Source organism: Hippoglossus stenolepis, chromosome 3 (assembly GCF_022539355.2).
Source record: "Hippoglossus stenolepis isolate QCI-W04-F060 chromosome 3, HSTE1.2, whole genome shotgun sequence".
Taxonomy (NCBI): domain Eukaryota; kingdom Metazoa; phylum Chordata; class Actinopteri; order Pleuronectiformes; family Pleuronectidae; genus Hippoglossus; species Hippoglossus stenolepis.
The window spans coordinates 21,461,649-21,475,281 of record NC_061485.1 but is presented as its reverse complement, the minus strand read 5'-3'; the positions used below and the strand labels follow the sequence as shown (position 1 = coordinate 21,475,281).

Below are 13,633 nucleotides of genomic sequence, written 5' to 3'. Positions count from 1 at the left end.
AGTTACATTATGAGATGCATGTAAGCAGAGTTGACATTTTGGTCATCCTCTTGAGAGCATGCATGTGTTGTTATTGTCACGGCAAAGTTCATCTGTGTTCATTTGGTTTCCATGTCAACTTCAACGTGGGAACATAAGAAAGGCTTTCTCAAGAATCGCTTATCTAAGAGACAGATGGATAGATCTGGATTTATTGGGCCTGAAAGAGATGGCCAAGTCTAAGTGTGTTTTTATTGATTTCGAGCATTTTCTAGCAACAATCGATCCAAACTAAATACATCAACAAAGCCAACACAAAAAATAACACATCCAGACATTTGCTCTGCAGGTCTCAGCCCTTCATAGGAGCCGGTAAGAGGTATTGCATTGTTACTTGTCGAGCTACAGAATGACAACCAACAACAACGATGCCAGTTATGAAAAGCTTCATTCTCTCACTTACATACAACACACAAACATTCACGGTACCTTTTCCTGTCTTTGGAGGGTTGGCGAATGAATGTACAGATAATCTATACAACAACAGTACACTACAGGCTACGCTTCCTTTGAGTTCATGCTCCCAAGTCATTCGCCACAATATTCTTCCTGTCCCGGTATCCCAGATGTTATGGACACATGTTTCTGCTAGTTGTGATCTGACGGAATATTTCAATCATTTTACAATTTGCTACTTTATCTTTTTTTAAGGTTTTAATTGTTTCCTATTGTTTTAATAAAAAATAATAAGTTGCCTATTGATCGCCTTCAATTTTTCATTTTCAACCTGTATAGCACGGTGTAACTGTGGTTTGAAAGATGATATAAAAAGGGTATCGTTAGTATTAGATCCACAGTGTATAAACCATTAAAACCATGCACTGTGCATCGAATGCATTTTGAGACTAAACACAACCTTTTAATTTCCTGGCTGGTTTAACTTTGCTTTTATTTTAATAAGTTTCCCTTGTGAATTTATGCTTAATCATTCACACACACTTGTATTAACAGAGGGACATCGAAATACACATTCTGTTTCCTGTAATCCACTGACTGATTGACCAACGTGCTCTTCCACATGCTCAGTTTAACAAATGTTTTGTAATCATTTTGCAATCCCTGCACACTGTTAAGAAATGTTACCCGTGGTGTTGTCCATGCACGAGAAGAGACGGCACCTCTTTGCCTGAGGCGCTAAAGAAAAATGATGAAATATCGTCTTTGCTTTAATGTCTCTTATAAGCTTTTAAATAAATAAATGTAATTTCAACACTTGCATTATTAAAAAAACCACGCACACACACACACACACACATTTCTGACATGACAGTAGTTTATGCACTTTAGTCATCACTCTGCTGATAGCCAGTTTACTAATATAAGGTATATTGACATGGCTTTCCATCCTTCTATCATCCATCCATTATCTTTACCCCTTATCCTTATCAGGGTGGAGCTGGAGCCACTCCCAGCTGACGAGAGGTGGGGTAAACCCTCGAAAGGTTGCAAGTGTATCACAACGTATTGTCTCCAATTAACCTAAGCACTATCTGCATGTTTATGGACTGTGGGAGGAAACCGGAGTACATGGAGAAAAACCCACACAGACATGGGCAGAACATGCAAACTCCACACAAAAAGACCCCTAGCCGAACCAGGATTCAAAACAGGAACCTTCTTGCTGTGAGTCGTCAGCATTAACCACCGCAAGGCCGCGCCACCCTCAGGCTTGAAAGTAAAGTGTTATTGGAGCCCCCACCCAGCCCCCTAAGGAATCTGAAGAATTGGCCGTATTTGTCAAACTCAGAATACAGTTTCGCTGATTTCATGATCTATTGAAAAAATAAATAATCAGTGAGCTATTCAACACGTCAATATGCAGTAATCAATTGTGTGTCAAATGAGAGGGGGCTGGGTGAAGAGATGAGGTTGTATCTCCACCGGAACCTTAATCAGTCGGCACAATTAAAACCTGCAGTCCAGGATCAAGCTTAGAAACCAAGTGTGTGTGTGTGTGTGTGTGTGTGTGTGTGTGTGTGTGTGTGTGTGTGTGTGTGTGTGTGTGTGTGTGTGTGTGTGTGTGTGTGTGTGCGTGTGTTTTCCCTTGAATCAAAGTTTGAAGTGATTTTAGATTATAAGAGTTGCGAGGCCTCTGTTGTCCACAATGACATTTGAAAATGAGCGTAAATGACAAAGGTCATGTACATATTTACTCAAGACCACCAGAGATATATCCTGTCCATATACAGCACCTATCATCTGAACGGGTTAATGTATGACATATAAAGCTAATAACAACAACATGCCAAGCAGCGGTGACGTACCTAGATGTCTAAGGACAGGGCTGTTGATCTGCCAGACTAATCAAACATCATGAATTGGCAGATGAGAGGACATAATGTTGTGCTGCGTTGTGAGAGGTTAAATCACACTAACCTTCCCAGAATTCTTTCTGGCATCTGTCTTCTTGTGGTCAGCCGATTTGTCCTTCTGTGGTTTGTCCATGTTAAAGTCTCAGCAACCTGGAGTGAGAGGTTCATATCACATCAGACATGTGGTTCATACAAGACGTGTTTCACAACGAGAAGAGGAAATGGGATTTATCATAGAAACTGCTGCTGCTGCTGCTGCTATAGAAACATCTGCTGAAAAGGAAACAACAGTGCATGTACGGACACTATACAAGAACACACAGGATTATAGATTAGAACTTGGTCACAAGTTTAGGATTTACCAGCAGAATCTCAACTAGAGTTGGAAGCATTGGATTTTTTACTGAAAAACACAATGGTTCCGCATTTGTACTGCACCACAGTACAGGACTCCACAACTTTGCCTGATTGTAATAGATAGCAAATACAAGACTCAGTCTGCCACCTAGTGGTTAAAAGAATAGTAACACAGCCAGAAGACTGGTGAATGAATATGTATCAGCATACTTGCTGCAGGGCATTAACTGTAAGATGTGCTTCAAGATATAAGTCAAGTCTTTATACTCTTAAGAGGTAAAAAAGTTAATACAAACTTTTTAAATGGGCTTCTGGGGAATCTGAGCAAACTGAAGATCCAGAACTGAGCATTTCCTGTGTAACTGACAGGAGTCGGTGTCTCCTGCTGCAGCGCTGCTCATTTCCTCTCCTACCACACAGTTAATTACATTTAATAGCATTTAGTCAGCTTGCATTCAGACTGTAAATGAGTCAGTTGAGTAGAATGACAACCAGCAGGTTCCAGAGTCCCGAGGAGCCGGATTAACAGCCAATGCTGCAGAGTGAATTCATGGGAAGACACTCCCTTAACTGCCATTACTAATCTGGATGGTGGAGTTGTTAAAGTGCTCAATACAATTTGTCTTAATACCAGTCCATATCAGATGACTATTATTGTGAGTGTTCATTGGAGGCTTTAGGGTTTTTTTCCAGCCTAAATTGCTGTAAAGTCACTTTTACAGCTTTAAAAAAAACATTCACGATCACTATTACCAACAAATTTAATATAGGGTGAAATTTCATCCCTAAACTTGGAAATCTTAACTCAAATTACTGCAGGGAGAATCATCTGACTTCCTTTTTTCTTTTTTGTAAAATGTAATATTGCACCTGTGCCAGAATCTGGGCACGATAAATATCCTATTATGTAAGTATTTTATGAGATATGCAATGCACGGTTAGTCTTTGAACTTGACGTGGATTTAACCTTCTCAAAGTGACCTCCTGTAGAGCGGCTGCACAGTGGGATTACATCAGCGATCGATACCTGCAGCAGAAAAAAAGATGCTGATTCGTGTCAGAAAAGTGAGCAGTCGTTCTGTTTGTCTAACAGAACACCGGATGTAGGCAGTTTGCAGGACTTTAAGGACACACCTCTCTCGTCTCTGTGATCAGATCACGGCCCTGAATAACCTCTGAATGGAAAGAGGCTTCCCTGAAGGAGTCCCTGGCCTCGCATAGGGAACACAATGTGACCTATTTACTGTGCCACACACTCTCCTGCTGGAAACTAATGTCAACATATTATGAAATAATTCATTCCTTTCCATGGAATTTATCATTCAGATTCAAACCTTTACTGTACAATAATGCAGGTATTAATGGAAATGTATCTTTCCAATTGTCCACTATTTCACTTTTTAAAGCCTCTGCATGTCTCTGAAGGTAGCGAATCAACAGGGTAGGAGAGTCTGTGATTGACATGTAAAAAGCTCAGGGTTACACCAACAATAAAACTTCACACACACACACAAGACAAAAGTTGCCACTAAAACTGATAAATTGACCAGATCTCAGTTATTGCTGCAGGTTCCTGCTCATAAATACTGCAGTCAAAAAAAATACAATTATACTACAATACAATTTTTCCAATTATAATATTATACTATTTCAATTCAAATTCTTCAATTATGTATCTCAACATATGAAATGAGTGATGTAATTGAAATCAATACGAGGATTTGATGGAGGTTATTGTATTGTCATAGATCATATGTAGCCGTGTACGAAGTCACACAATGTCCAGTGTACTGCACTTCCACAGCTGTGCATCATAAGAGATCAAACTCATGTCTTGCAAATGTGACTCATCCAGCAGATACAGCACAAGGCATTGATTCTAATGTTTAACATATTAAAGATATAAGTGATTAGCAGAGAGAATGTACCTGGATGAGCAACAAGTCACCTCATGTCTACTTCTCGTCAGTATTATCCTCTGTCCACAAAAATGCAACGAGGATCCACTATAATTTGATATTTACAATGAACACGATACTATTTAATTAGTTAATTCACTGTCCTGTTGCACTACCTGACACAAAAATATGTTTAAAACTGTTTGATACAATCCTACAACCCAGTTACCGACAACCAAATCTTGACCACAACACAAAAACTGATATGTCAGCAAGAAATTAGTTTCCCACAATAAATCTTTTTCTTTACCATATACAAATATCATTGTGGATACTTACTCATGCGCATGTGTCCAATGCTTTCAGGAGGACTAGTGATCAAGCAGTTTTGCCAAAGATTATATAACACTGACAAATGATTAACTCTGATGTCCCTCCCTTGTGTTTTTACACAAAGTTGAGCGGCATCTAGCTTCTCCCCCTTTTGAACAACATCACTTACTTGTGTGGTTGGTTGGTAGTAAACACGGTCCACATGCAGGGGGTAACACATTGTTCTCTGTGTCTGCAGGAGAACATTTGTCTCAGAAACTCTCTCAACAATTAATAAGATCATCTTCATAGAAAAATTGTCTGTCGAAAATCAATAAATCCGCATCTTCTTGCTGCGTGTAAACACGTCGGTCAGACATGTGGACAACAGCTGGATCAAGCATTACCGTAAAGAAAGTAGAAAGTGAAAGTAAAAGTTATTGTGAATAAATCCTGCTTCTTACCTTAAGTAGTGTAAAGTCAGCATCTCACTATGGAGGCCAAATCACCATGCTGCTGATGGAAAATGTATTTTCCTCTATCATAAAAACAAGAGTGCCCATCCCGCTCATCTATGCTCCATTGTTGTGCTGCATTCCTCGGCCGTGTGTAAGCATGAGGAACTGCCCCCCCCTCCCCCCTCCTCCTCGTCATCAGAACAACAGATGTTTCGGATCAGAGTACCAACAGAACAGACCTCATGCTATCGAGGTAGCATGCATGAAGTTATCCCACAGCGATGTGCCGGATGCTAATTTCCTTTAAAATGAAGCAACAACGCTATTGGAGCTATAGCAGGCAAACTATAGCTTGTTACATAAAAGCAGCACAAGAGCTCGCCTTCAACCCCTCAAAAGCCCCTCTCCTCGGGCAGCTTTCCCTCAGATCAATGGCTCCTTTATTCTCCCTTGGCTCAACATAAATCACATTGTTAAAAATGCTGCCTGGCCGCTATCTATATTACAAACATGTGAGCCGTGTGTCTGCCGTATAAAAACGGCTGTAATGAGCACCTATAGTATCATGAACATGGGCCAATAATGTGACATAGCTTGAGTTTGATTGCAGCGGTATGCGCCTGGAGAATTGAGCAACTCTTGAGTAAATGCAAACCCTTCTACTCCCCCCGTGAGTTCGTTTCATTCATTCTGGTCGGTGTTTACATTCCACCGCAGGCTAACGTGCAAGAGGCACAACGCATGCTCGCCGACCAGATACTGTGTGTGGAACGGACTAACCCGGACTCCTTAGTTATTGTCCTCGGCGACTTTAACAAAGGAAATCTCACCCGCGAACTCCCCAAATACAAACAATTTATTAAATGCCCGACCAGAGAGGAGAACATTCTGGATCACTGTTACACCACAGTAAGCAGTGCCTATCACGCCGTCCCCCGGGCTGCACTGGGACTCTCGGACCACGTCATGGTCCATTTGATCCCTGCATACAGGCAGAAACTAAAACTCTGCAAACCTGTTGTGAGGACTTCAAAGCAGTGGACCAGTGAAGCTGTGGAGGATCTTCAGGCGTGCCTGGGGTCTCATTTATCAAACATTGTGTAGGATTCATACTAAAAGTTGTAATGGCTGTTTTTATTCTTGTGAAATGATTAATAGACGAAACAGACATGTATGTAGAGAGATGAATGAACAGATGTGTTTCTCGTGGGTTAACTAACTTTATGAGTTTGGTTAAAGGTAATAGATGTTTATGGCCTTCCTCCTTTTGTTTGACACTTGACAAATGATCACTGCAGGGGTCACTCAAGGGGTTTGATCAGAGGGGTGCAGGGATTTCTTGCGTGTATACAGGACGGGGGTCTTTTGTGTCGTAAACGAAGATAAGGGACCTCTGAGACAGATGGTACATGAAAGGGGTCACTCCAGAGGGCTGAGACAGAGATGGAGACAGGATGTCTATACACCTTGATCATAGATCAAAGAAGTTTATTGATAACCTTTTGCTTCTCTTGGGGAGGGGCTTGTAGTGTATAAAGATGTTCATTCTCCTCTAAATCTTTGCTCATTGTATAATGTCCTTCTGGTGATTTGTACTCTGAGTCCACCTGCAGGTGCGAATTAAACTTACCAAAAAGACAACTGTATGATTTGTGCTTGACTTTACAGAAATTCCCATGACAAAGTGTACGTACGCCCAAAAGCCGGAAATGGCGTACGCCAAAGGAAATTCCGATTTATAAAACCGTGCGCACGCACACCTGAACGCAATGTTCGCTTTATAAATCACAGTCCACCTGGAAACGTTCGTACGTGGATCTGCCTCCAAATCCGCCCTCCACATGCCCACTTTCAACCATAAATGGTCAATGCAAAGCACGGCATGAATATTAAATTATGCTGCTGACCAATGGGTTTCCACCGTGAGTCCTGACGGAGTCACGGCATCAAGCGATGAGAAGAGGAAGCGAAACTTTCTGACACTGACATCGAGGTGTTTGTTAGTCAGGTGGAGGTGAAGAGCGATTTTATGGGACAGCAGTGATGTCACTAATAAAGAAAATACACTGATACTCTGCTGCTGCTGTTAACACAGCGAGTGAGAGTGGAGACGATAGAAAGAACGGAGCCTGAAGTAAAAAAAGATCACAGATCACAGATCAATAGAATCTATATCAGCTGACCAGACATCGCTGAACCCTCTATTCTTCCTCATCCTTCCATTCGCATGCACACATCACGCAGAATCACGCAGAATCACGCACCAGTGTCACGGCAGTATTTATTTATTCAGAGCATCGGACTGATTCCCTCACATCAGTGGATCCTCACCTCCTCTGGGATATTATTTGGAAAGTGTCTTCATTTCTTGTAAGTGATCTCCAGGTCGCTCTGTGCGCCTGACGGCTCAGTCCCGTTCACTGCAGTGATCTGATGATACACGCGCAGTGTTAGAAGATATTATTAAAACCTATTAATGACTCGGCTCCGTAACTCCGCTGTTAAATGGAATCTAAACATAATTTGCTGTAAATTGATTTATATATGTTTTAATTAAAAGGTTTGTGTGGAACAGATATGTGGCGCGATCAAAACTAAGCTGTTGGTTTTAATGTAAATGATGAATTGGATCAATAATCTGGCTTTAGTTCACCACCTCACGTCTGTGTCGCCACTTTCCCGTCTCCAAAACGTTCGTACGCATGGGTCAGAGTTTGCGTGGAAATACGCAAATTTTCCCATCAAGTTTGTTTTTATAAATCCCAACGTTTGCGTGAGAAGTGGCGTACGCACGTTTCAGGCCCCGTTTTGTGTGTACGCAACGGTGATAAATGAGACCCCTGGACTGTACAGATTGGGAGGTGTTCAGGACTGCTACAAACAGTCTGGACGAGTACACAGAGGCTGTGACTTCTTATATCAGCTTCTGTGAGGACAGCTGTGTTCCATCACGCACCAGGGTGTGTTACAACAATGACAAACCCTGGTTCACAGCCAAACTCAAAAAGTTAAGGTTGGAGAAGGAAGAGGCGTTCAGGAGTGGGGACAGAGATAGGTTTATAGAGTCGAAATACAGGTTTAGCAAGGAGGTGAGAGAAGCTTAACGTCTGTACTCTACACCTGCATCATCGAGTCCATCCTCACCTCCTCATCACCATCTGGTACGCTGCTGCCACTGCCAATGACAAAGGCAGACTGCAGCGTATCATCCGTTCTGCTGAGAAGGTGATTGGCTGCAATCTGCCATCTCTACAGGACCTGTTTGCCTCTAGGACCCTGAGGCGTGCAGGTAAGATTGTGGCCGATCCTTCCCACCCGGGTCACAAACTCTTCGAGGTACTTCCCTCCGGCAGGAGGCTGCGGTCCATCAGGACCAAAACCTCACGCCACAAGACCAGCTTCTTCCCGGCTGCAGTTGGCCCTATCAACAAGGCCCGGGACCCCCACCTGACTTGGACTCTTATCCCGCCCCCACGCCTCAAGTCTGTGTTACATTAACACACATTACATTACATTGCACATTGCACATTGCACATTCACATTGCACTCCTGTTTTGCATTTTGCATTTTACTTTTTACTTTACTTTTTATTTTATATATTGTTTTTTTTCTTATGTGTAGTACTTATTGTGTTTTTATGTTTTATGTTCATTGTATGCACCTATATACCAAGGCAAATTCCAGGTAGGTGTAAACCTACTTGGCAATAAATACATTCTGATTCTGATTCTGATTCTGAAATGCAGTTTGCTTATTTTTTTTTAACTGTGCTGAGGAATCATCTGGGTCAGATAAAGATATGGACAAATGATAAAACTCAGGCATGTAAGGTGAACACCCCCTTTGGGACCTCTCTCACCCCAGGTATAAGGTTCCCTGGGGTGTGGGTAGACCTCGCAATGGGAAAATAATCCACGGGTAGAGCATATCAAACCACTGAATGTAGAGAAGAAAACAAAGAAAATGTTTTTTTATACATTTCATTTTCAATTCAATAGACGGGTATGTATGCCATAATTTTTTATAGCACAAATCGTGCACTATATATGTCTATGTTGCGACCTAGGAATTATTGAACTTAATAACTTATACTGAGAAAGTAATAAGTCAGACTGTCAAGCAGAATATGTACTTAAATCTTTTCTAATGCATTATTTAATCTATCTCTCTCGTATATTGGTATTACTACTTCTACAGGGGTAAATTGTACTAATGTTTTGAGCGACACAGTAATTAGACATCAGTCCGCTTTATGGCAGTGATGTAAATCCGTGTTGACGTTGTGTGCTTGTGTTGAGTCCGGCTGTCGCGTGGAGAAGGTGGCTTCAAAAATAAATAATACAGGACCAGGGAGAATAAAGTTGCCGAACAGAAGACGGAGTCCTGTCTGTTTACGGGGACAACAACTACAGACCTGATCCTATGCCAGTTACACCTAAATCCTATGCTTCTCTACTCATATATGCACAGCTCTGGATTCATTATCTATATTGTTCAGCGTTGAACGTGCACAGTCTACTGACGGTCATATCGTACGAGCAAGGAGCAAACAAGCTTCTGTGTCATGGGACTGCTTCTTGTTTGAAAGTCATGGTGCTCAGTTAAATGAGGTGAAATGCGCACAAAGAGATGAAAAATGATCTCATAGGGAAGCAAAACAACTATGTTGAGACGCAGAACGGCCACAAAGAGACCCTAAACAACTTCAGAGAGACGATGCAAAACAACCACAGAGAGACACAAAATGATCATAAAGAGACACCATCAGAGAAACAATCCAAAATGACCCTAAGGAGACACAAAACATATTCATTCTGCGTCAGGAGGGGTGGGGATCTCCTTTATCATAATCTATGTAAACAACACTGTCAACTCCAGTGTATGTTTAGTCATGTGTCCTCATGTGCTAGTACCCAAAAATAACACTGATTCTAACAAATTTTACAAAGTTCTTTCCACAGCTCGTGTTTGTTTTACAGACCTGTTTTTTCTTCCTGCTGCTGTGCACAGTCATTATAGCTGATGTCAGAAGCTGTGTTAAACATTGATTTTCCCGCTCTGTCTGAAACCCACCGACCCGTAAACTGACCCCAGAGGATTGTTTGCATTGCTGTGTCTCCATACATGTGTTGTAATGAATAGATGGAAAGCTCCTTCTCAACAGGCTCATTCATTCTGTAAGAAACAACGGGAGAAAAAGAAACTCACTGACCAATCTGACGACTCTCAGCATCCAAACCCAGAACTTTATGGCCGAATCCTCACAACCACAGCGACATCAAGAATGTACTGTAATTAAAAAGATGCCATTATCACATGAGAGCTATCCGGCTTAACTTAATTTACTGAAGCTGGACATGAACCAAAAGTGGTCGGAGCCAGTGTGGACTGCTGCAGAAAGAGGGCCCCTTCCTTTTCAAGCAGTAACTTCAGACATAAGGAGTGTGTGTGTGTGTGACATTAGACTGCTGCTTTAAAACACACTCAGTGTTTAGCAGATCACTAAATATATAATGATTTGGCAGCTTAAAATGCATTTGGCTGTAGTGTTGTCATTGATTCATCATTCATTTTAACTCCAGTCCATTTAAAAATGTATTGAAGACTTTAAGTTTTTTTTTCCAGCATACTTTGATGCAAAGCCACAGATCCTTTAGTTTGAAAACACATCCTAAAAAAGAATTCATAATTTGGAGACAGAATTTCCTCAATTTCCTCTATTGCAGCCCTGTTGTTAACAAATTGAATATAGAGTTCGTACTTGACCTTGAAAATCTCTTTTTAAACTCTTTTGGTCAAATTGAATATAGCACATTTAACAGCACTGAACCGGCTAAAAATATGAATTGAAAATGAATATAAAAATATATATAAAAAAGTGAGATTCATATTTAAAAAACCATCATAAATATTTGAGAAATAAAATAGTGCCCAATACCATGATGAAATTAAGTTCTCAAACTCAACTGGAATTTAGAGCCAGTGAGAATTAGTAGGTTTCAAGCAATGATTTCAACACTTCTAGGGTCATCGATACAAACTAAGGATAAGGAAATCAGCAGCTTGGCAGAAAGAGGAAGGCTGGTGCGTACAATCTAATAAAGAAACGCTAAATTCTACTCCTACATTCCATTTACATGAATGTTTGGATCACACTTACCGTTGTATCTTTTCTCACAGTTTCCTTTACTCAGCTGTGGTTCATCCCAGCACAGAAGATGTTGTGCACCGTGTTTTGCTCCCAGATATTTGATCCACCTTCCTCCACCCTGAGGCAGCAGGAGAGGAAAGAAACTGAATTTGAGATTATAAAGCAAACAGAACTTAATGCCCAAAGCTGAACTCAAACATAACACATAGGAGCGTTCACGCACAGGTTTGCGCATGTCCTTTGCATTGACCTCCATTCATTGTGGACAGCCTGACCAAAGCCTAATCACTAACCTAAACCATGACCAATTCATGCTCAGCTCTGCCCTTAACCTAACTACAATTGTAGTTCAGAAAGTTCCTCTTAAGCACATGTCAGGGGTGCAAAAGTTCATAGCTGTAAACATCTTCCAGTCGTGAGTAAACCCTTCAAAATAAGAGCACATCAGAACAATCAGGATAATATGAGATCCAATCCACACATAAAGAAATGGAATTCAAATATATCAGAAAAAACGTGCCAAGATTCTTCCAACTTATGTTGACCTCAATCTCCATGTGATAGCTGAGACATTGTGTTGTGAAACATTGAGGTGTTACCGTCTCCCAGGCAACCCTTAAGAATTTATATTAGTGCTGTGCCCATCAGAAGTCCGCTGAGCTTCCAGGCAGAGCCAAGTCTCTTGTTCGAGTCCTCAGATAAACCGAGTAAACTGAGTAAAAGAAAAAGATCTCCCCAAATGTCATTTGGATTTGGGGACAGGCTTTCAGAAAAGTCAAATACACCTTTAGACAAATGTTCTTCATTTTAACATTGTACATGTGGATGATATTGTAACTGAAAGAGAGAAAAGAAAATAAGATATAAGAAGATTAGGAAGATCGAAAAAGAGAGAGAGGAACAGGAAAATAAGTAAATAAGAGGGGGGAAAAACTCCACTTTAAGAGCCACAGCCAAGAGCAGATACTTTATCATAAGCAGCTCAAAAACCATGACTAATAACATCAGGTGACACAAAGAGTAAAAACAAATTTCTTAATCCCTATTAATCATCAAACCTACACAAACAACTAGAGGAAACCCAAATGCCTGTCTCTCTCCATATGGCACAAAGTGGAGGTGTGCTCTTATAGTGGGAACTCCGTGAATGACATCATAACCACATCCACTGTGCACTTGCAACACAGAGAGAGAGAGAGAGAGAGAGAGAGAGAGAGAGAGAGAGAGAGAGAGAGAGAGAGAGAGAGAGAGAGAGAGAGAGAGAATGAAAGAGAAAGAGAGAGAAAGAGAGACTATAGTTAATCATCAATGAAAGAGGTTTACCTGATAGTTGTGGTGCGTGATCGTAAATCCTCAGAGCGCATGAATCATCTTCTCTGTGCATCACCTCCGCTCTTCAGTTCACACAGTTGACTTTATTGTGACACACATAATTTCGACAGCACTCTCACAACAATGACAAACCCTTGCCAGCAGCCTGTCGTAAAACAGTCACTCATACTGCAGTAAAAACAGCCACAACTGGTTTGTCCATACAGAACATCCCCTCAAGGTGCTGGGGACAACCGTGCAGATTCCCCGGGGCCACACAGACACCGTTCCAGCAGGACAGCTCAACGCTGACTCGGTGGAACGGCGCAAGCTCCTCTGGGACTTTCGAGGGGCCACCCCTCTCGGTTGAAGGTGCGGAGCTGCGAGAGTGTTGGGCCCTGGTCTGATGCGATCTGGAGGTCTTGAAGGGAGACTGTGGCCTGGAGTGGGGTGTGGAGCATATGGATCAACTCCGGTTCAGTTGGGTCTAGGCTCGGGTCTGGTGTGGGGTTGAGGGTGGATCGAGAGAGCAGGTCTGCCACCACGTTGTCTCTGCCGGGAGTCAACAGCGTGGTGAAGTTGTATTGTTGGAGCCTCTCTGACCAGCGTTGGATCCGCAGGGCTGTGAGGGCCCGGTGGTCGGTCCGCAGTGTAAAGTGTCGTCCATGCACGTGCATGTGCCACCGCTCACATGCCCAGACACAGGCCAGCGTCTTGGTCCTTGGTCCTTGGTCCCACAGAGCACAGAGAAAGTGATTGTGCCTACCATGCCAATTTTATTGTGTCCATAGCCAT

General features: G+C 41.9%; 1 protein-coding gene across 3 annotated transcripts in view; it reads right to left on the bottom strand.

Moving 5' to 3' along the window:
• slc2a9l2 (solute carrier family 2 member 9, like 2) overlaps positions 1 to 5,539 on the bottom strand; it is a 110,347-nt gene extending 104,808 nt beyond the window's left edge. The window contains exons 1-3 of one of the 3 annotated variants that reach the window (XM_035151784.1): positions 5,383 to 5,539; positions 5,109 to 5,171; positions 2,416 to 2,501 (exon numbers count right to left, since the gene is read on the bottom strand). In XM_035151784.1, the coding sequence (XP_035007675.1) occupies positions 2,416 to 2,484 (69 nt within the window). In that variant the 5' untranslated portion in view covers positions 2,485 to 2,501; positions 5,109 to 5,171; positions 5,383 to 5,539. Of the gene's footprint in view, positions 1 to 2,415; positions 2,502 to 3,004; positions 3,629 to 5,108; positions 5,172 to 5,382 lie in introns of those variants that run through there. The other 2 variants (XM_035151781.1, XM_047339358.1) reach the window with 2 other exon arrangements.
• Between the last annotated feature and the right edge of the window lie 8,094 nt (positions 5,540 to 13,633).